General features: G+C 40.0%; 2 protein-coding genes and 2 long non-coding RNA genes across 11 annotated transcripts in view; 2 read left to right on the top strand and 2 right to left on the bottom strand.

The window, feature by feature from the left end:
- Positions 1-1,277: 1,277 nt before the first annotated feature.
- LOC126981848 (ADP-ribosylation factor-like protein 8B-A) lies at positions 1,278-13,635 on the bottom strand. Its single transcript, XM_050833437.1, has 4 exons — positions 13,221-13,635; positions 8,865-9,019; positions 7,881-8,042; positions 1,278-2,266 (listed from the first exon to the last, which is right to left on the bottom strand). Exons 1-4 carry the CDS (start codon positions 13,341-13,343, stop codon positions 2,146-2,148), a joined length of 561 nt encoding a protein of 186 aa, XP_050689394.1. The 5' UTR covers positions 13,344-13,635; the 3' UTR covers positions 1,278-2,145.
- On the top strand, positions 4,423-7,109 carry LOC126981850 (uncharacterized). Its single transcript, XR_007734227.1, has 4 exons — positions 4,423-4,822; positions 4,988-5,327; positions 5,806-6,305; positions 6,656-7,109. It is a non-coding gene; the product is annotated as an uncharacterized LOC126981850 (long non-coding RNA).
- Positions 5,177-6,408, bottom strand: LOC126981851 (uncharacterized). 3 transcript variants are annotated; one of them, XR_007734230.1, is made up of 3 exons: positions 6,283-6,408; positions 5,455-5,614; positions 5,177-5,294 (listed from the first exon to the last, which is right to left on the bottom strand). It is a non-coding gene; the product is annotated as an uncharacterized LOC126981851 (long non-coding RNA). The 3 variants fall into 3 exon arrangements; XR_007734229.1 differs by having other exon boundaries at positions 5,455-5,550; positions 6,219-6,331; XR_007734228.1 differs by lacking the exon at positions 5,455-5,614 and adding an exon at positions 5,943-6,112 and having other exon boundaries at positions 5,191-5,294.
- A 5,311-nt stretch (positions 13,636-18,946) lies between the features above and the next one.
- The window catches only part of LOC126981852 (uncharacterized), a 9,288-nt gene continuing 7,445 nt past the window's right edge, over positions 18,947-20,789 (top strand). The window contains exon 1 of one of the 6 annotated variants that reach the window (XM_050833442.1): positions 18,947-19,142. In XM_050833442.1, the coding sequence (XP_050689399.1) occupies positions 19,038-19,142 (105 nt within the window). In that variant the 5' untranslated portion in view covers positions 18,947-19,037. Of the gene's footprint in view, positions 19,819-20,789 lie in introns of all 6 variants that reach the window. The other 5 variants (XM_050833445.1, XM_050833440.1, XM_050833444.1 and 2 more) reach the window with 5 other exon arrangements.

Raw genomic sequence — 20,789 nt, forward strand, 5'->3', positions numbered from 1 at the left:
TTTGGGTAAAAAATAAAAATAAATAAAAATAGTTAAAAGAGAATAATAATAATCGTAATCTCGTCGCTTTTATTCCCTCTTGAAATAATTAAAAGAAAATGATGAGATATGCAAGTCCCCCCTCCCTCCCCTCTATACTCCTATCAACAATAATAATAAAAATAATAATAATAATAACAATAATAATGCTTTATATCTCACTTTTTCAGTCTTTCTACATTCACGAGTTTTTCAATTTTTATCATTAATATCTACTAGTTTTTCTCTCTCTCTCTCTACGCCTCAGAGCGGACTTGATCTATTCTATCGTTAACAAAAGTACAATTATCGCTAGACGGAACTATACATAATATGCTACTGTGGAAACCTAAGTGACGCTATTTTTACGATATTTTTTTTTTTTTGTATGGCTTTTTGTTTTGTCGTCCTCCGCTCACTTGCTACGGTTTGTTGGGTTTTGTTTATTTTTGTCCGAGGAGAGGAATTCATCAGCGGACTGACCGTGAACAACTGTATGAAGGGTGGATAAACAGGAAGAATCAAAAAAATAATAAAGAAAAAAAATCGAGTGACAAATAACAATAATACGATAGTAATATACCGTTAGCTCATCTTTTTTTTTTTGGCTATGTTTTTTTTTCTACGTCAAGACATTAAGCGTATCAGGAAAAACAGATCTCACACACACACACACACACACACACACACGTACGTACGCAATCATACACACACGCACACGCACACACACACACACACACGAGGACCAGATCAGACATGCTTCACCCCTAACCCGCTAAACAAAACAGCCATAAATATATTACACTGATCCCACGGCACAGGTGAAGCTCGTTAGCCCACCTGCAGAGAGCCAATCGTAATGACCTAATTAACGTAGATGTGATAGATTCTGTAACGCACCTTAATTTTTTTTTTCCCTTTCTTTAGCCTTTGATTTCCCGCGTTAATTTTTTTTTTTTTAATTCTCCGAGTGACTTTGTATTTCTGTCTTTCTTCCTTTGGTTCGCATTCTGTGACGCACCTCAATTTTTTTTTCTTCTCTTTCCTTGACATTTGATTTTCTTCTGTAATTTTTCATAGTGTGACTTTTCTTCTCAGCTTTTTTTCTTCGTTTTCTTTAACCTTCGACTTTCTTCTGTAATTTTTCTTCTCAATTTTTTTTCTTCTCTTTCTTCAACCTCCGCTTTTCTTCTGTAATTCTTTGTACCGTGTGATTTTTCTTTGCGATTTTTTCTTCACTTTCTTCAACCTTCAATTTTCTTCTGTAATTTTTTGTACCGTGTTGATTTTTCTTTTGCCTTTGTATTTGTATTTTTTTGGTTCATGTAATTTTTTTTTTTTAATTTTGGATCATTTTTCTTTTCCACATCATCTTCATTTTTCTCTAACTTTCTATCATTTCTTTCTTAATGGCTTTTATTTCTCTATCTTCCTGTCTCTTTCTTTTCTCCACAGCATGTTAATCTCTTTCTCTCTAACTTCTTCAATCTCTCTCTTGCACATCATCTTAATCTATCCCTTCTCTTTCTTTTCCCACACCTCCTAATTATCTCTCTATATAACTTTCTATCTCCTTTTTTTCTTCCATTATTTCCATCACGAATAACAAATCAATTCACTACGGTTGATAAATTCCGTATGTCAATTTCTCTCTCTCTCTCTCTTTCCGTCACATCCATTTCTTCCACCAACATCAACGAAAACAATTTACCGAAGATTTTAATTCTCTATACTACCTTTCGTTCCATCTATATATTTCATGACCTGTTTCTTTTGTTTATGCTGCAATTACTACTGCTTACTAACACTACGAAATCTTGTATCTTTGTTTTATCTCTTTGCCTCTCCATAAACTACTAAATCTCTTTCTCTCTCCTTCTCTCTAATCTACTCAATCTCCTTCTCTCTCTCTCTCTCTCTCTCTCTCTCTCTCTCTCTCTCTCTCTCTCTCTCTCTCTCTACTTCTCCCTAAACTACTAAATCTCTCTTTCTCCCTAAACTACTCTATAACCTTTCTTTTCCTTGTTTTCTGGTGGCTGTTCTGTCCCCTTCTTCCTCTTCCCTCTTCTAATCTTCCTCATCCTGCTCCTCTTCCTCTGGCGTCCGCTCTTCTCTCCGTCTTCTCGTCTAGCGGCCGCCAGACTTGGAGTGGGAGATGAGCCATTGGAGGGTGATGTCTATGTTGTCCTTCTCTTTGCAGGATATGGAGTAGCAGCAAATCTCTCGGTCCTGGATGGCCGAGAGGTTCCTGTGAAGGGGGAGAGGGATTAGTTGGGGTTGGTGAGGCTGTGGGTGCAAGGTTGTGTTCATACAGTAAAGAGAGCAGTTCAAGAGCAAAGAAATAAAAGACAAAACAGGAAAGTTCACTGGTGTGAAGTTAGGTTTTATTTTTTCTTTGTGTATGTTTGTGGATTTCTTTTAAGTAGTAGATGGATGAATGGCAGTCTGGTTGGTAGGTGGTTGAATAGATTGGTAACTGCATGGAGAGAAGAATGGCTTAGTAAGTAACTGGATGAAATAACAGATGGGTCACAGCGCACTAATCTGAATTGTGCATGATCATGCTCTGGTGACTGCTGGCCACACAGCGTGTCTGATTTCAAGGACAGCCTACACATGAGAAATGGTTGTCATTATCAATAATATAAAGAACCAATTATGAATACATGTATATGCACAAAGTTTCTATGGTATTTTTTTCAAAGCAATTAACTAAAAACTAGAGTCTGTGAAACAAAAAGAAGATTTTATGCTTTATTTGAGTCTCCCCTACACATTCACCCAAATTTCATGAAATTCATAGAATGTCATCGCTTTACACCAACAAACATCATACTACAATTTCAAAGCCTTAAGACATACTGTGCCCAGGAGGGACCCCCACCTGGCACCCTCCTTAATAATCAATCAAACAGCTGTCTGTGACATAACTAATAATTTAAAAATAAAAAGTGACGATAAGTGACGGTACTCATCACTGCTGCTTGTATCTTAGTGATAATGACAACCATTTCCTGTGCTCAGGCTATCGTGTATTCTCCAAGAGATAAGACACGCCGTGGGTCAACAGGCGTGATAGCTTGCAACTTACGGTATAAATCAACAAAGAATAACCTTGCTTTGCTGTATAAAAAGTCTCATTAATAAGGAAGTATATATGAATTTTCTGAGTCAAGGGTTTCGTTAGACTTGGAGTGGGAGATGAACCATTGCAGTGTGCCGTCTATGCCGGCCTTCTCTTTGCAGGATATGGAGTGGCAGCAAATCTCTCGGTCATACCCTTGGTTCAGGATGACCGAGAGGTTCCTGTGAAGGGTTTGTCCGGTGGGAACTTACGGTATAAATCAACAAAGAATGACTTCACTTTGTTGTATAGAAAGTCCCTAGTAAGGAAGCATGTATGAATTTTCTGAGTCAAGACCTATAGTAACTGTTTGGGGTTACATTAGGTTAGGTTAGGTTAAGTTTAGGGTATCTTCAAACACATGATAGATAGGAACTTATGGTATAAATCAACAAAGAATGACCTCACTTTGTTCTATAGAAAGTCTCATTAGTAAGGAAGCATGTATGAATTTTCTGAGTCAAGACCAATAGTAACTGTTTGGGGTTTCATTAGGTTAGGTTAGGTTAAGTTTAGGGTATCTTCAAACACATGATAGACAGGAACTTATGGTATAAATCAACAAAGAATGACCTCACTTTGTTCTATAGAAAGTCTCATTAGTAAGGAAGCATGTATGAATTTTCTGAGTCAAGACCTATAGTAACTGTTTGGGGTTTCATTAGGTTAGGTTAGGTTAAGTTTAGGGTATCTTCAAACACATGATAGATAGGAACTTATGGTATAAATCAACAAAGAATGACCTCACTTTGTTCCATAGAAAGTCTCATTAGTAAGGAAGCATGTATGAATTTTCTGAGTCAAGACCTATAGTAACTGTTTGGGGTTTCATTAGGTTAGGTTAAGTTTAGGGTATCTTCAAACACATGATAGACAGGAACTTATGGTATAAATCAACAAAGAATGACCTCACTTTGTTCCATAGAAAGTCTCATTAGTAAGGAAGCATGTATGAATTTTCTGAGTCAAGACCTATAGTAACTGTTTGGGGTTTTGTTAGGTTAGGTTAGGTTAGGTTTAGGGTATCTTCAGACACATGATAGATAGGAACTTATGGTATAAATCAACAAAGAATGACCTCACTTTGTTCTATAGAAAGTCTCATTAGTAAGGAAGCATGTATGAATTTTCTGAGTCAAGACCTATAGTAACTGTTTGGGGTTTCATTAGGTTAGGTTAGGTTAAGTTTAGGGTATCTTCAAACACATGATAGCCAGCACTTCATGGTATAAATCAACAAAGAATGACTTCACTTTGTTCTATAGAAAGTCTCATTAGTAAGGAAGCATTTATGAATTTTCTGAATCAAGGCCTATAGTGACTGTTTAGGGTTTCATTAGGTTAGGTTAGGTTAAGTTTAGGATATCTTCAAACACATGATAGATAGGAACTTATGGTATAAATCAACAAAGAATGACTTCACTTTGTTCTATAGAAAGTCTCATTAGTAAGGAAGCATTTATGAATTTTCTGAATCAAGGCCTATAGTGACTGTTTGGTGTTTTGTAAGGTTAAATTATATTAAGTTTAGGGTATCTTCAAACACATGACAGCCAGCACCTTATGCTATAAATCAACAAGGAATGACCTCACTTTGTTGCATAGAAAGTCTCATTAGTAAGGAAGCATATATGAATTTTCTGAGTCAAGACCTATAGTAACTGTTTGGGGTTTTGTTAGGTTAGGTTAGGTTTAGGGTATCTTCAAACACATGATAGCCAGCACCTCATGGTATAAATCAACAAAGACTGACCTCACTTTGTTGCATAGAAAGTCTCATTAGTAAGGAAGCATATATGAATTTTCTGAGTCAAGACCTATAGTGACTGTTTGGGGTTTTGTTAGGTTAGGTTAGGTTTAGGGTATCTTCAAACACATGATAGCCAGCACCTCATGGTATAAATCAACAAAGACTGACCTCACTGTGTTGTATAGAAAGTCTCATTAGTAAGGAAGCATATATAAATTTTCTGAGTCAAGACCTATAGTAACTGTTTGGTGTTTTGTTAGGTTAGGTTAGGTTAGGTTTAGGGTATCTTCAAACACATGATAGCCAGCACCTCATGGTATAAATCAACAAAGACTGACCTCACTGTGTTGTATAGAAAGTCTCATTAGTAAGGAAGCATATATAAATTTTCTGAGTCAAGACCTATAGTAACTGTTTGGGGTTTTGTTAGGTTAGGTTTAGGGTATCTTCAAACACATGATAGCCAGCACCTCATGGTATAAATCAACAAAGACTGACCTCACTGTGTTGTATAGAAAGTCTCATTAGTAAGGAAGCATATATAAATTTTCTAAGTCAAGACCTATAGTAACTGTTTGGTGTTTTGTTAGGTTAGGTTTAGGGTATCTTCAAACACATGATAGCCAGCACCTCATGGTATAAATCAACAAAGACTGACCTCACTTTGTTGTATAGAAAGTCTCATTAGTAAGGAAGCATATATGAATTTTCTGAGTCAAGACCTATAGTAACTGTTTGGGGCTTTGTTAGGTTAGGTTAGGTTTAGGGTATCTTCAAACACATGATAGCCAGCACCTCATGGTATAAATCAGCAAAGACTGACCTCACTGTGTTGTATAGAGTCTCATTAGTAAGGAAGCATATATAAATTTTCTGAGTCAAGACCTATAGTAACTGTTTGGTGTTTTGCTAGGTTAGGTTAGGTTTAGGGTATCTTCAAACACATGATAGCCAGCACCTCATGGTATAAATCAACAAAGACTGACCTCACTTTGTTGTATAGAAAGTCTCATTAGTAAGGAAGCATATATGAATTTTCTGAGTCAAGACCTATAGTAACTGTTTGGGGTTTTGTTAGGTTAGGTTAGGTTAGGTTTAGGGTATCTTCAAACACATGATAGCCAGCACCTCATGGTATAAATCAACAAAGACTGACCTCACTTTGTTGTATAGAAAGTCTCATTAGTAAGGAAGCATATATGAATTTTCTGAGTCAAGACCTATAGTAACTGTTTGGGGTTTTGTTAGGTTAGGTTAGGTTAGGTTTAGGGTATCTTCAAACACATGATAGCCAGCACCTCATGGTATAAATCAACAAAGAATGACCTCACTTTGTTGCATAGAAAGTCTCATTAGTAAGGAAGCATATATAAATTTTCTGAGTCAAGACCTATAGTAACTGTTTGGTGTTTTGTTAGGTTAGGTTAGGTTAGGTTTAGGGTATCTTCAAACACATGATAGCCAGCACCTCATGGTATAAATCAACAAAGACTGACCTCACTTTGTTGTATAGAAAGTCTCATTAGTAAGGAAGCATATATGAATTTTCTGAGTCAAGACCTATAGTAACTGTTTGGCGTTTTGTTAGGTTAGGTTAGGTTAGGTTTAGGGTATCTTCAAACACATGATAGCCAGCACCTCATGGTATAAATCAACAAAGACTGACCTCACTGTGTTGTATAGAAAGTCTCATTAGTAAGGAAGCATATATAAATTTTCTGAGTCAAGACCTATAGTAACTGTTTGGGGTTTCATTAGGTTAGGTTAGGTTAGGTTTAGGGTATCTTCAAACACATGATAGCCAGCACCTCATGGTATAAATCAACAAAGACTGACCTCACTTTGTTGTATAGAAAGTCTCATTAGTAAGGAAGCATATATGAATTTTCTGAGTCAAGACCTATAGTAACTGTTTGGGGTTTTGTTAGGTTAGGTTAGGTTTAGGGTATCTTCAAACACATGATAGCCAGCACCTCATGGTATAAATCAACAAAGACTGACCTCACTGTGTTGTATAGAAAGTCTCATTAGTAAGGAAGCATATATGAATTTTCTGAGTCAAGACCTATAGTAACTGTTTGAGGTTTTGTTAGGTTAGGTTTAGGGTATCTTCAAACACATGATAGCCAGCACCTCATGGTATAAATCAACAAAGACTGACCTCACTGTGTTGTATAGAAAGTCTCATTAGTAAGGAAGCATATATGAATTTTCTGAGTCAAGACCTATAGTGACTGTTTGGTGTTTTGTTAGGTTAGGTTAGGTTAGGTTTAGGGTATCTTCAAACACATGATAGCCAGCACCTCATGGTATAAATCAACAAAGACTGAGCTCACTGTGTTGTATAGAAAGTCTCATTAGTAAGGAAGCATATATAAATTTTCTGAGTCAAGACCTATAGTGACTGTTTGGGGTTTTGTCCGGTTAATTAAGTTAGGTCAACCCGATGGTGGCATGTGCCTCAATTGATGTCTTTTTTTTTTTTTTTCCGTGTATGCCTATAGCGCTGGTAGGCTTTTCTTGAGGGGCCTAGATGGTATAAGGCACCAGCCCATCATGGCACAGGCAAGTGTTTATAGTGGCGCCATCTTCTCTTGCATTTAAACAATCCTGCCTGTGCCACCACCAGGTTAAGGGACTTTCACAAACAGCCCCTCAAAACTGAAGTCTAGAGGCAACAATAACCTCAGCCTTAAAAAAAATAAAAAATAAATAAATCAGAAAATAAATACAAAAAGGCAAATTTGTAACTTTTTTTCTCAATCCTCAAAGTTCCCCCAAACTCCCATTGTAAGTTTCCCAGTTCAAAACTCCCAGGGATTTCACAACCCTAGCCAAGACTACATTTTGATGACAGAAAAGAACTATTTGAATGAAAGAATAGATGAATGACTAATATTGACTACTCTGATGAAAAAATAGATGGGTAACTAATGGGATGGACGGATGACAGACAAACAAACAGGCAGTGATGGGCCGGGTACTCACATCCTCTCAATGAGTCCCTTTTCGTCGAGAGCGTTGGGCAGGTCTCGCTTGTTCCCCAGCACCAGAACGGGGATGCCGGCCAGCTGTGGTTTGTCCAGGAGGTTGTGTAGCTCATTGCGCGATGCCTCTATCTTCTCTGGGTCCGCTGCGTCGACCATATACCTGAGGGGGGGAAGGGGAGGGGGAAGACAGTGTTAAGCGTCCCGGGTTTCATATGGACTTCATTTGCTTCTCTTGTTGACACTGAAAAGTTTAACCCCATTAACTGCGGATTGCCAACCAGAAGACATCACCAAGCTACAGGAATGGAACAAAAAGTGGCTGCTACAATTCAATGAAGGAAAATGTACTCATGAACCTTTGGAGGGGAAATCCAGCATACCAATACCACATGGGAAACACTCCACTATCCACCACAGAGGCAGAGAAAGACCTGGGAGTATATGTTGTCAGGGTACCAGTGAAGGGATATCCAGCACACCAATACCACATGGGAAACACTCCACTATCCACCACAGAGGCAGAGAAAGACCTGGGAGTATATGTTGTCAGGGTACCAGTGAAGGGATATCCAGCACACCAATACCACATGGGAAACACTCCACTATCCACCACAGAGGCAGAGAAAGACCTGGGAGTATATGTTGTCAGGCTACCAGTGAAGGCCAAATCCGTACCAATCACAGCGGACGGGTTAAAGCAAAAGTCAAGACCCCCCTCTTAGCCTATTTGTTGTTTGTCCCCTTTATATTCTTCTTACTTTACTGTTATTATCTTATATTTTCCTCATCCCTGTCTGCTCTTCTCCCTCTACAGACAATAGCACCAGCACATAGCCTATCTATCATCATTTTTTCTTCATTTATATTTTTACGAGGCAGTAAAAAAAAGGGGAGGGAGGGAAACAAAAATTCTCACTGGTGTCCCTTTTTCCTCCTCCTCCTTCTCCTCCCTTCACCCCTTCACACCCTCTTCACTACTCACACTATAGCATTGACGCCGCGACAGTAGCGTTCCCACATGGACCTGAAGCGAGGCTGCCCGCCAATGTCCCAAACCTTGATGGTGACGTTGCCCTTTGTTATCTTGCGCATGTTGAAGCCGACGGTCGGAATCATGTCCTCGCTGAACTGGCCAGACTGTGAGGGAGATGATAGTGAGGAGAACGGTAACAAGGAATTGGGTGGAGATTAACATAGTGACTTACGGACAAAAGCAGCAGTAATAAACAATCAGTGAAGAATGAACAAAGAACAAAGCGACGAAGAAAGCATAAATATAAACGTTAAGATAAAGCCCAAACTATACTCAAATCTATTCTATGGATGAACTTTGGGAGCCTCCATTAGCAGAGCTGCCACATCTAGGTCCCATGTCACTCCACTTTTTGGCATCACAAAAGGCAATACTGCCAAGTCTTATGGGATCTATAGTCACTGTCTTTATTTTCAAACAACAAATCATTCACCCCGCAAAAACTATACAGCTTCTTGTTACAGAACTGAATATACACGTGTCATTTAAAACTAACATATACGTAGTTAACCCGGTAGCAGCGATGGGGCAAATTTGTGGCTTTACCGTGTAGCAGCGACGGGCCAAATTTGTGCCATGATTTAAACCCCCCAAAATAGATGATACATAAACTGATCACAAATGCTTTGATATATATTATGAAGTGGTTTGTGTGAGTTATGATTCTTTCTCATTTTTCTCGCTTAGAGGGACCATTAAGAAACATGATCCCCGCTGCTACCAGGTTAAAGATATGGCAATGTCTGCAATCTGCATTCGTTAGCATGAGCCAACAGCACCCAAAATGCCCTCTTGAAATTGATGACGTGTTGTGACCAGTGTGTTGAGTGAATGTCTTGAGGCGGGGACAAAGGCAGACAAAGGAACAGAAAGTCACTGAGGTACACAAAGGAGCAGGAACAAAGGAAGAAAACAAAGGAAAACAATCACGAGGTACAAAGGAGGACAGGAATAAAGGAGGAAAACAAGGGAAAACAATCACTGAGGTAGAGGAAAACAGCAACAAAGGAAAACAATCACTGAGGTACAAAGGAAAACAGCAACAAAGGAAAACAATCATTGAGGTACACAGGAAAACAGCAACAAAGGAAAACAATCATTGAGGTACACAGGAAAACAGCAACGAAGGAAAACAATCATTGAGGTACCAAAGGAGGAAAACAAGGGAAAACAATCACTAAGGTACACAGGAAAACAGCAACAAAGGAGGAATAAAGGCAAACAATCACTGAGGTAAACAGGACAGTAACAAAGAAAGATAAAGGAACAGAAAGCAGGATTTTATGTACTGAAGGGAATTTCATGATGTATTAACAAAAGGAAAGTGCAAGAATAAAACTGCCAACATTAAAAATCATGGCAAAAGTGTGTGTGTGTGTGTGTGTGTGTGTGTGTGTGGGGTGATAGTGATGTCCATTGTGTGCTATCAACATTCCCATATCTTCTACACATTATGACTAAACAATTGATAACTCCACATCCTCTTAGCACATGGACGCCAACACTAGCTCAGACTGGCCACTTATTTATTTATTTATTTTTACAAAGGAAACGGGTCAAGGGCAACAAAATGTGAAAACAAAAACAAAAGTCCGCTACTCATCGCTCCCACAACAGACAAAAGAAAAGAGTGGCCAAAAGAGGTCAATTTCGGGTGGAGGAGGTTGTCATGTAAAAGAGTTTACGCCACAACGACCAAGGAGAGGGAGGGAGGGGTGAAAATGGGGAGGGGGATGCAGGGGATGTAAGGGGAGGGAGGGGGGAGAGATGGGAGACTGTGTGTGGTTGAGTCATAAATGTATTTGTATAAGTTTTCCATTCACTTGTATTTTGATTTGGCTGTTAAAAGTAAAATTTGAACACATCACACTCAATTTGAATCATTATGGGAAAATAGAGGAATGTAATTAATAGTTTAGTTAAGTTTTGTTGTGCACATATTAATATGGTTTTAAATTTACTTGCATTATTGATTCTATTGTAGGGTAGATAAATCCACTCATTTAGTCATATTATAGGAAAAAAAGACCTGATAATAAGGGTTTAGATAATTTAGCCGTGTGTGTATCATTTTCCCATTTTCTTGTACAAATAGTTTCCTTACCAAAAGTATCATTCCTATATGAGACAAATGCACATCTTAACAGGATTATAACAGGAAAAAAGAAGGATTAGTTTAGCTTAGTCATATACATATTAATATTTTCTGATTTACTTGTATATATTATCAATTTTGTTATTAGAAGTAAAATTTGTATAGGGTAGACAAATGCACATCTTGACAGGATTATAATAGAAAAAGATTAATTTAGTTTAGTCACACATATTAATAGTATATATTATCAATTTTGTTATTAGAAGTAAAATTTGTATAGGGTAGACAAATGCACATCTTGACAGGATTATAATAGAAAAAGAAGATTAATTTAGTTTAGTCACACATATTATTAGTATATATTATCAATTTTGTTATTAGAAGTAAAATTTGTATAGGGTAGACAAATGCACATCTTGACAGGATTATAATAGGAAAAGAAGATTGATTTAGTTTAGTCACACATATTAATAGTACATATTATCAATTTTGTTATTAGAAGTACAATTTGTATAGGGTAGACAGTTGGACATATAATTAGGGTCACTGTAGGAAAAAGAGAGAGATGTAAAACCACTGAACAAGAGTAAAATTCCTCTCAAGTCATTAGGTTAGGCTATTTTTAATCCATGCAAAACTAATAGCTTCCAGCGTAGTGAAATATAAACACAAGTACTGAAAACCCTAACAAGACATAATTAGTGTCCTTTTAAAACAAGAAAAAAGCCCTTGAGTAGTAGTATATAGTCAGGTAATTATGCAGTTAAGCTTCTCCACCTCAAAACATCATATACGCCTTTATATTATGGCTAAAGGGTGCAAAATGCATGAAGGCACACAAGGCTATAGTCTTCCAAATATGTCGAGGCCAGTCTGGCGTAGGCTCCCGTGGGTCCTTTCCTCCCCTCTGCTCTGCCACATAGTCCCAATACCTATCTCTTCCTCTCATATGTAAGCTATAGGTAACATAAGGGAGGAAAAAATAGGTGTTGGGACTGTGTGGTAGAGCAGAGGGGAGAAATGGACCCAACGCCAACGCCAAAATAGACTCGACAATTTGGTTTCACTATAGTTAACATGGAAATAAGGGTAGCCATCTCACAAGTTATTACTGACATTATATATGTATTGTATTGTACTTCTGAGCCCAGTACTGTAACCCATAGCTACTGGAAAACTAATAAAAACTAAAAATATTGATGAATTGAGTTTGAGTGAAGTTTGGTGGGTACCTCAAAATTTGGCAGTGTGGAGTGGGTCAGGGCAGACAGGGTTTGGTTAGAAAGTTGGGTTGGAGTATATTATGTTATATTTTGTTAAGCTTTATTTGTTAGCAGTATATATCTGACATGATTCACGTTATGCCAGTTTGGTTGTTAGGTTTGCTCAGGTCGGGATGGTTTAGTTTACTCTCTAACCATTTACACCTTCATAATTTGTTTAAAAGTCACGTATTTTAACCCTCTAACCATAATTTAAGGGTGCACATGGTATTTTGAAGTGGTGGAGCTAAACTAAATATTTCCCATAAAATTCTGTAGCAAAGTGTGACGAGTATGTGACATGGAAGTGGATGAAAGGGTAGGACATGTAACACTAGAGTAGCAACCTGTGGCATATGAAATGAACTCCCAATGCACTTCCCAGCCTATGTCTTATTGGATTGTTGTGTTGTTTGTTTCTTTGCCTGACAGTTCACCCTAGCATGGCTCATAGGGAAAGGTCATCCAGGTAAGAAAATCCAGGTAAGTGTTAGTGTGAGAGGCATGGGAGGGTGGAAATGGTGCAGATGAAATGGGTGTGGTGGATGAGACATGGGGAGAATGGACGCTGATACACACACACACACACACACACTTAACAAACAATGGCTTTCTCAAACACACACATACAAAGGTGAATAAAAAAATAAAGGAAGGAAGAAATGAAGATACAAAAAATAAGGATTGGAACACACACACACACACACACACACATACACAGGTAAAGCCAAACACACAAACACACATACACAGGTAAATTAATAAAGGAAGGAAAGAATGAAGCTACAAAGAATAAATATTGAAACACACACACACACACACACACACACGCACAGAGGTAAGGCCAAACACACAAACAAACACATACATACACAGGTACAAAAAAACACAGGTAAACAAACAACCACACAGGTACAAACACACCTTTCCCAAGCCCCTTCAACATACCGCTATGACGTTAACAAAGGTCGTCTTCCCGGAGTATTGTAAGCCCACTAAGGTCAGCTCCATCTCCTCCTTCCAGAAGAGACTCTTGAACCAGTCTAATATCCTGTTGATGAGGGCCAGCATCTTCACTCCCTCTCAGACCAACCTCCTCAAAGTAAGACCAGAGACCCTGCTACACCTCCTCCCTGGGTCTGCTCCTCCTCTTCCTCTTCTTCTGTGCGGGTTAAATCACGTTATATATCTTTTTTTAGGTGTTTTGAGGGTTTATATTCCTTTAGCAGTGTTCTTTTGTTCGTTTTATCTCCTTCTTTCCGTCTGTTTAACGTATTTGCGGGAGAGAGACGTTAATTTATCTCTATTTCTCTCCTCTCTGCTTCTTCCTCTTCTCTCAGGCTCACCCAAACACCTATAAGAGATTTAACTCCCTATAGACGCCAAGATCGGATCCCCTTCCTTATAATCCGATAATACAAGACAAAAGAGCATCGGTCTGAAGCGCCACCGACCCCCGAATCCCCTAGTCATCTGATCTTTAAAGGGTCGGATTCGGTGCTGGGAGACAAGTGAGCATCGGTTCGGCGCATTCTTTGAGTTACTGGATCCTGTTGTCATCTGTCTTTTTGGGGCGTGTAAGATCGAATTGAACTTGTTTTTTTTAGGTTGTAAGATCGAATGTTTGTAAGATCGAGAAATGGCTGTAGAAGAAGAGGAAATAAGACATGATTTAGCGCTTTTTTTGATATCTCGATTCTCTTGTCATCTGTATTTTTGGGCGGGTAAGATCGAATTGAACTTATTTTTTTGCTTGTAAGATCGAAGAATAGAAAGATCGAGAAATGGGTGTAAGAGTAGAGGAGATAAGACTTAATTTAATCCCTTTTTTGACAACTCGATCCTCTTGTAATCTTTTTTGGGGGCGTGTAAGCTCGAATTAAACTTATATTTTCGGTTTATAAGATCGAATATATGTAAGATCGAGAAATGGGTGTAGAAGTAGAGAAAATGGGCGACAGTTTAGCCCCTTTTTGACATCTCGATCCTATTATCTGTTTTTAGGGGTCGTGTAAGATCGAATTAAACTTATTATTTAGGCTTATAAGATCAAATAATTAAAGATCAAGAAAAAGCAGAGGAGTCGGGAAACACACTAACACCTCTCCTGACCTCTCGATCCCATGGTCACCTGATTTGTATGGGGTTGGATCGCCTTGTCTCACTCTTAAAGGATTCCAACCCTCCTGTCCCTCCCATATGGTGCCTCAGTGGGTTGCCGGGAGTTTATTTTCCTTCTAGACAATTAAAACGTTTAGGTCATGTGATGGTGACGAGGAGGAGAGACGAATTTAATGGACACTCAATGATGTTCTAATAGCCACTGAAGGAAGAAAAGAGGACGAAAAATAAAGAAGAGATTGACTGATTGATTGATTGTGGTTTATTAATTAATTGTTGCAGAGAATTACAACAAGGGAGACGAGAGAATGAGATTGGGACAAAAATACCCTTATTTAATTACTATCGAGACACTGTATATCTCTTTTAAATGGCGACTTTAAAACACGGAACTGCAAATAATATGGGTGAATGTGAAATAATGAATATGTTATGAAGGAGGGATATATCGATATGAATGGACACGCAATGATGATATCTTAATGAATATATATATATAGGCTCTTACGCATATCATTATACAAACACTATAATCGTTTAAATGGCGACTTATTACTTTTGCAACAATCAATCAAGCAATTTAATCAATCAATCATTCAGGTTAATCAAATAAATGTGTTAAATGACGAAATGATCTCTTAATTAACTCTCACTCCCGTTATTAATATTATCATTTTAGTGGCGACTTAATTAATACACGGGAGTTAATGTAGTGAATGTGAAAGTAATGAAGGAAGGAATGTAGAAGAAATGATATATATATAAAGTCTTCATATAGCCTCTTACCCAACGAAATACCCCCAAAAAAGCCTCTTACTCCCATTATATATATGAATTAGCATCTTAATTAGAACTTATTATACGAGAGTTCATAATTAACGAGATATAATGTACTGAAGACTCTTAATATCTACAGCCTCTTACTAGACAATAATGACACTTATCTTAAACGAGACCTCAAATAAAATGCATGATTGTGAAATAATGAGGATAAGAATTAACACATTGCAACCTTTCTTAAATAACAAATTACTCGATATTACATGACTATTAACACTACAAATAAAAAAAACAAAAAAACAAAGTAAATAATCGTTTATTAAATAGAGGTAATGATCGAGCGAGGTGAAAAGTACGAATATAAATAGTAGTAAATAGTAGTAATATAAATAGAATAAGTGGTAAAGTAAGATTATGAAGAGGTATATTGGGGAAGGGAAGAGCTTATTACAGTCGATATGAAGGCGGGGTTGGTGAGTCAGACGGTCCGTGAGTCACTCTGTTGGAGGTCTCGTGACTGGAGAATGAGTGGGCAAGCAGTTTCCCACACACATTTTCTGCTAACATTTTTATTGTAGTAGTAGTAGTAGTAGTAGTAGTAGTAGTAGTAAGCCTCTATTGGTACATTATAATCAAGAGAGAGAGAGAGAGAGATGGATGAAAGAGTGGAAATTGAGGGAAGTGGAGGTATGGACAGAAAATGGAGAAGGGAAGGGAAGGTAAGGTTGAGAGAGAGAGAGAGAGAGAGAGAGAGAGAGAATGCTAGCTGTCACGTACCAAACTATGCACTTATTAATTAACCATAATCAAACCCATATTAGTCAGTATTATAACAACACATACTATAATCATCATCATCAACATATTACCAACACGACACCCTAATCAACCTTCATCAGCGAGAGGACGAGATAATTACACGCAGAATAAACGTAATCACCGCTAATTAAGACCAAATGACCTCCCAGTCTCCCACTAAGGCCTAGGAAGGAAGGTCTGATAATCGTTTGGTTCTGATCAATGATGCGCAGAAGAGTAGAGGCGGAACACGCAGAGGAGTGGGGTGGTGGGGAGGGGAAGGAGAGTGTGCGAGGGAGGGAAGTGTCTTAGGGCCAGTTTCACAGTTCCCCATGATGGGTTAGTAAGCTCCCAAACCAATACCAGAGCCTTCGAAATTTCCTTGTATAGTGTCTGGTGTTTATATCTAAGTTCACAAATTTGATGAAACTATACAGGAAAAGTCTTGTGTATTTAGTGTGGCATCGAAGACCTCACCGTTTTGGATTGTATGGGATTCTATAGTTTGGTTCGGGCTGTTACGAAGACACTGTGTTGGACTGTGAAACCGGCTCAAAGTATAACCATAATTTGACTTTGGGAAGTGTATCAACGCCACGTGATAATCAGCAGCCTTTTAGTTTCCTGGTGCTCGCCCCCTCCCTTGTTGTGCTTTCCTCCCTACCATTGTATCTTTTTAGTTTCATGGTGCTACCTACACATGTATTAATAGTTGTATAATCACACTCTGTCCTGCCTGGGGGTTGGGATGGCATGTTCCTCCCTTCTCCCTTGTTGTTTACCTGCAACAATAAACTATCAATCAATCAATCAATCACTTCCACATGTATCCTTAGTTGTATAATCACACTCTGTACTGCCTGGGGGTTGGGATGGCATGCTCCTCCCTTCTCCTTTGTTGTTTACTTGCAACAATAAACTATCAATCAATCAATCGGTGATGGATAAAGGGGATGATACACTGGGCAAATTTTTCGTGGATCTTCAATCAAACCACGATTTCCGCTGGCGTGCTTCTCATATTTCCGTGGTTTTCTGACGTGTCCACGATCTTCCAAAGCTACGGTAGATTTCACCGAAGGACGACGGTATTATACTCACCATCATCATCATCAGCAATAACAAGAAACAAATGAGAACCACGCCAGCGGAAATCGTGGTTTGACTGAAGATCCACGGAAGATTTGCCCAGTGTAATAGCCCCTTGATTAATAGTGAGTGGATATCTTATTGTGCGATGCGGTGTTTGTCTACTGCTGGGCACAACCCGGTGTGGACGAATGTGTACGGGTGTCTCCACCACTCCCTGCTTAGTTTGGATTAGCTACCCTTTAGATTTCTTTTTTTGGTGTGTGTGTGTGTGTGTGTGTGTGTGTGTGTGTGTGTGTGTGTGTGTGTGTGCTGTAAGCTAAGTGCATGACTGTGTAATTGACGATAATGCCTGCCTGTATTCCTGTATGCCTGTATATATGCATGACGATAATGAAAATTACTAAATAAACCTTTGAAATGATAAATAAATAATAATAGACTACCCATAACAACCCGGCCAGGGCTGCATGACGGCCAATAAATGTGTATCAAATGTAAGTTTTTTTTTTTTTTTTTGGGGGGGGGGAGTATCTCGTTGGGGATGTATGTACCCAAGGGAGGAAGGCGGTGCATGACGCGCAACCCCCCAGACGGCGGGTAGAGAGATGCCCAATTCTTTCAAGGAGACCCAACAACGGGGCTGGGGGTGTCGGAAACAGCCCACCTTTCCACCCCATGGCACCGGGCAGGACTCGAACAGACGTGTAAGTTACTCACCCACGGTCTGATTGATTGATAGACTGCAGAACGCTTAACCTCAAATCTTGCTACCATTTCTGATTGGGGTAGGAGGAACTTGCTGTCCTTCAGCGCCTCAAAAACTCACTTTCACCACCTGTCAACTCGACACATTCTTCCAAACACCTATCTTCTGTTCTTCGACAACACTCAACTGTCACCTTCTCCTACACTAAACATCCTCGGTCTATCCTTAACACAAAATCTCAACTGGAAATCTTATATTTCCTCTCTTGCTAAATCGGTTTCCTCGAGGTTGGGCGTTCTGTATCGTCTCCGCCAGTTCTTTTCCCCTCCCAGATGCTATCCATATTCAGGGGCCTTATCCGCCCTCGTATGGAGTATGCATCTCATGTGTACAGCTCTAGTAGACATAGCAAAGTCAAATTTGTCGTCTTCTCTCTTAAATTCCGCGACAATGCTCCACTCCCACATCTCTACTCGAAAAAGTAGGCTCTTTGTCTCATTAACTCTCTTCCTCTTACTGACAGTCTTCTACCTTTTAAATTCCGCCGTCATACTGCCTTTCTTTCTATCCTCTATCGACATTATCATGCTCACTGCTCTTCTGAAATTGCTAACTGCATGTCTCCCACCCCTCCCGCGGCCCCGCTGCACTCGACTTTCTACTCCAGCTCATCCCTATACTGTCCAAATCCCTAATGCAAGAGTTAACCAGCATCTTCATCAGGGCCGTAATTACTGGGGCTAGGAGGGTCGTAGCCCCCAAATGTTTTCTATATCGGCTTGAAAATGCCCTAGAAGCCCTTATTGTAAACAAAAATCCCCATACCTGCCCATGCTCGCCTCGCTCGCCACCCTTCCCAAAAAGATCAGAGGGCTGTTTTTCCTCACACTTTTTTTTTGCCCCGGAGCTGTTTCCTTTACTGTTAAGAAAAAAAAAAAGGATAAAGCGTCCCCGTTGCAAAATGACCGCCAATAAGCCTACAGTCTATTGAGCGGTATTTAGCATGATTTGACGAAATAGTGAAAAAAAATAGTATTGTCTGATTTTATTATTTTATCGCAATAGCCTACGACTAATTTGCACAGGATACGAGAGAGAGAGAGAGAGAGAGAGAGAGAGAGAGAGAGAGAGAGAGAGAGAGAGAGAGAGAGAGAGAGAGAATTTTTGCCATCTTACGTAAGACCAAGACAGGAAATCATACACACGCAGCCACAGGATATGCAAAATGATATAGAAAGACACACGCACACAGACACACGTCCAGAGCCATGGGTAGGAGAAGCCTGCTGTCTCTCCTGCTCCTTGTCCTGCTGGTGTTCGGCTACGGCCCTCGCCCCAGCCTAGCCAGGTGCACCGCCACCAACCCCACACAGGTGTACGAAGGAGAGAAGGAGATTACTACAAAGCATTCAGAGAGCGGGGAAGCGGTGTATGTCACGTCCTTCTCCGTGCGGCCATCGAGTGGTTTCCAAAGTGTCAATCTAACAGCGACAGCAGAAGCAGAGATAGATGGAAGCAAGCAGACTGTCCTATTCTCTCATCTCATCACAGCAGACAAGTGTTTCAAGAATGACAAGTGGATGAAAGTGCATATGTGGGCGGACTTGGGAAAAGATCCTACACTTGGGTTTCGCGTTGGGGATTGCTGGAAGGAATGCAGGGCCGACTTAGGCACCGCCACGACAGGGAAGCTTACTTTACGGTGGCTTAATGTCACCACGCGTGGCCGATCCAAGTGGACCAACGAAGTGTCAGGTAAACGTTGCATCAAACAACTGGGCCAAGGCCGTCCCTCAAACGTCCCCAATTGTGGTTCCCAGATTCTACAGCCCCCCTCGTCATCCACCCAGACGACTCTACAGCCACCCTCGTCATCCACCCAGACGACTCTACAGCCCCCCTCATCTTCCAAACCGCGTACCAACGTGTCTCAGTTCAGATTGGTGGGGGCGAGCGTGGTGATGGCGAGCGTGGTGGTGGTGACGGGGGCCATGCTGGTGCTGATAGGGGTGTGCTTGAGGAAGAAGAAGAGGAATGCCACTGGTACGGGTGAGTCTTGTTGGTTGGGTGTGTTGAGAGAGAGAGAGAGAGAGAGAGAGAGAGAGAGAGAGAGAGAGAGAGAAGGTCGGGATGGAGTGATTTTGATGGAGAAGAAAATTGAAAGAGGAAAAGAAATTGATGGGAAAGAGTCAAAATGAGAGAGAGAGAGAGAGAGAGATTTGCCACGATATATATCCGTACGACCAAGGCAGGAAATCATACATACGCACACACAGGATATTCAGAGTGACGCAAAAAGACACCCAAAGATACACACGCACGCACACAGACACAGACATAAGAACATAAGAACGCAGGAGTCTGCAAGAGGCCGGTAGGCCTGTACGAGGCAGCTCCTTTGACCCTAAGCTCCCGTGTATCTAACCCCACCTAATATCGCTGTCCATGAATTTATCTAGTCTATTTTTGAATGTGACAATTGTATTGGCACTCACCACATGACTGCTAAGCCTATTCCACTCATCCACCACTCTGTTAGTAAACCAATTTTTGCCTATGTCCCTGTTGAATCTGAATTTATCCAGTTTAAACCCATTACTTCGTGTCCTACCCGGTTCTCTTACCAACAAAACCTTATGAATGTCTCCCTTATTAAAGCCCTTCATCCATTTATAAACCTCGATCATGTCTCCACGTACTCTTCGCCTTTCTAGAGAATGCAAGTTTAACTGTTTGAGTCTTCCCTCGTATGGCAAGACGTCCACAGCCATGGGTAGGAGAAGCCTGTTGTCTCTCCTGCTCCTTGTCCTGCTGGTGTTTGGCTACGGCCCGCGACCCGCCACCAACACCATAGAGTATCGATGGTTCACCCCAGATCACGCGCCGGACTTGTGGTCTCTGGGTCAAGCTGGGGCCTTGGCACACCCGCGTCCCCTTCCTTGAGGGGGACAGTACCAAGGCCCGACAGTACCTGCTCCTTATTAACGGGAAAACCTTTCGGTCTGAGAAAGTTCCGAACC

The sequence above is a fragment of the Eriocheir sinensis genome, chromosome 49, assembly GCF_024679095.1.
Source record: "Eriocheir sinensis breed Jianghai 21 chromosome 49, ASM2467909v1, whole genome shotgun sequence".
NCBI classification, from domain to species: domain Eukaryota; kingdom Metazoa; phylum Arthropoda; class Malacostraca; order Decapoda; family Varunidae; genus Eriocheir; species Eriocheir sinensis.

Excerpts from the sequence above, each read along its gene's own strand:
- LOC126981848 (XM_050833437.1), bottom strand. The coding sequence starts at position 13,343 with ATGCTGGCCCTCATCAACAGGATATTAGACTGGTTCAAGAGTCTCTTC. Across the intron at positions 9,020-13,220 it reads CCTTTGTTAACGTCATAGCG|TCTGGCCAGTTCAGCGAGGA; the intron begins GTATGTTGAAGG and ends TCTCCCTCACAG. Across the intron at positions 8,043-8,864 it reads CGCGGCGTCAATGCTATAGT|GTATATGGTCGACGCAGCGG; the intron begins GTGAGTAGTGAA and ends TCCCCCCCTCAG.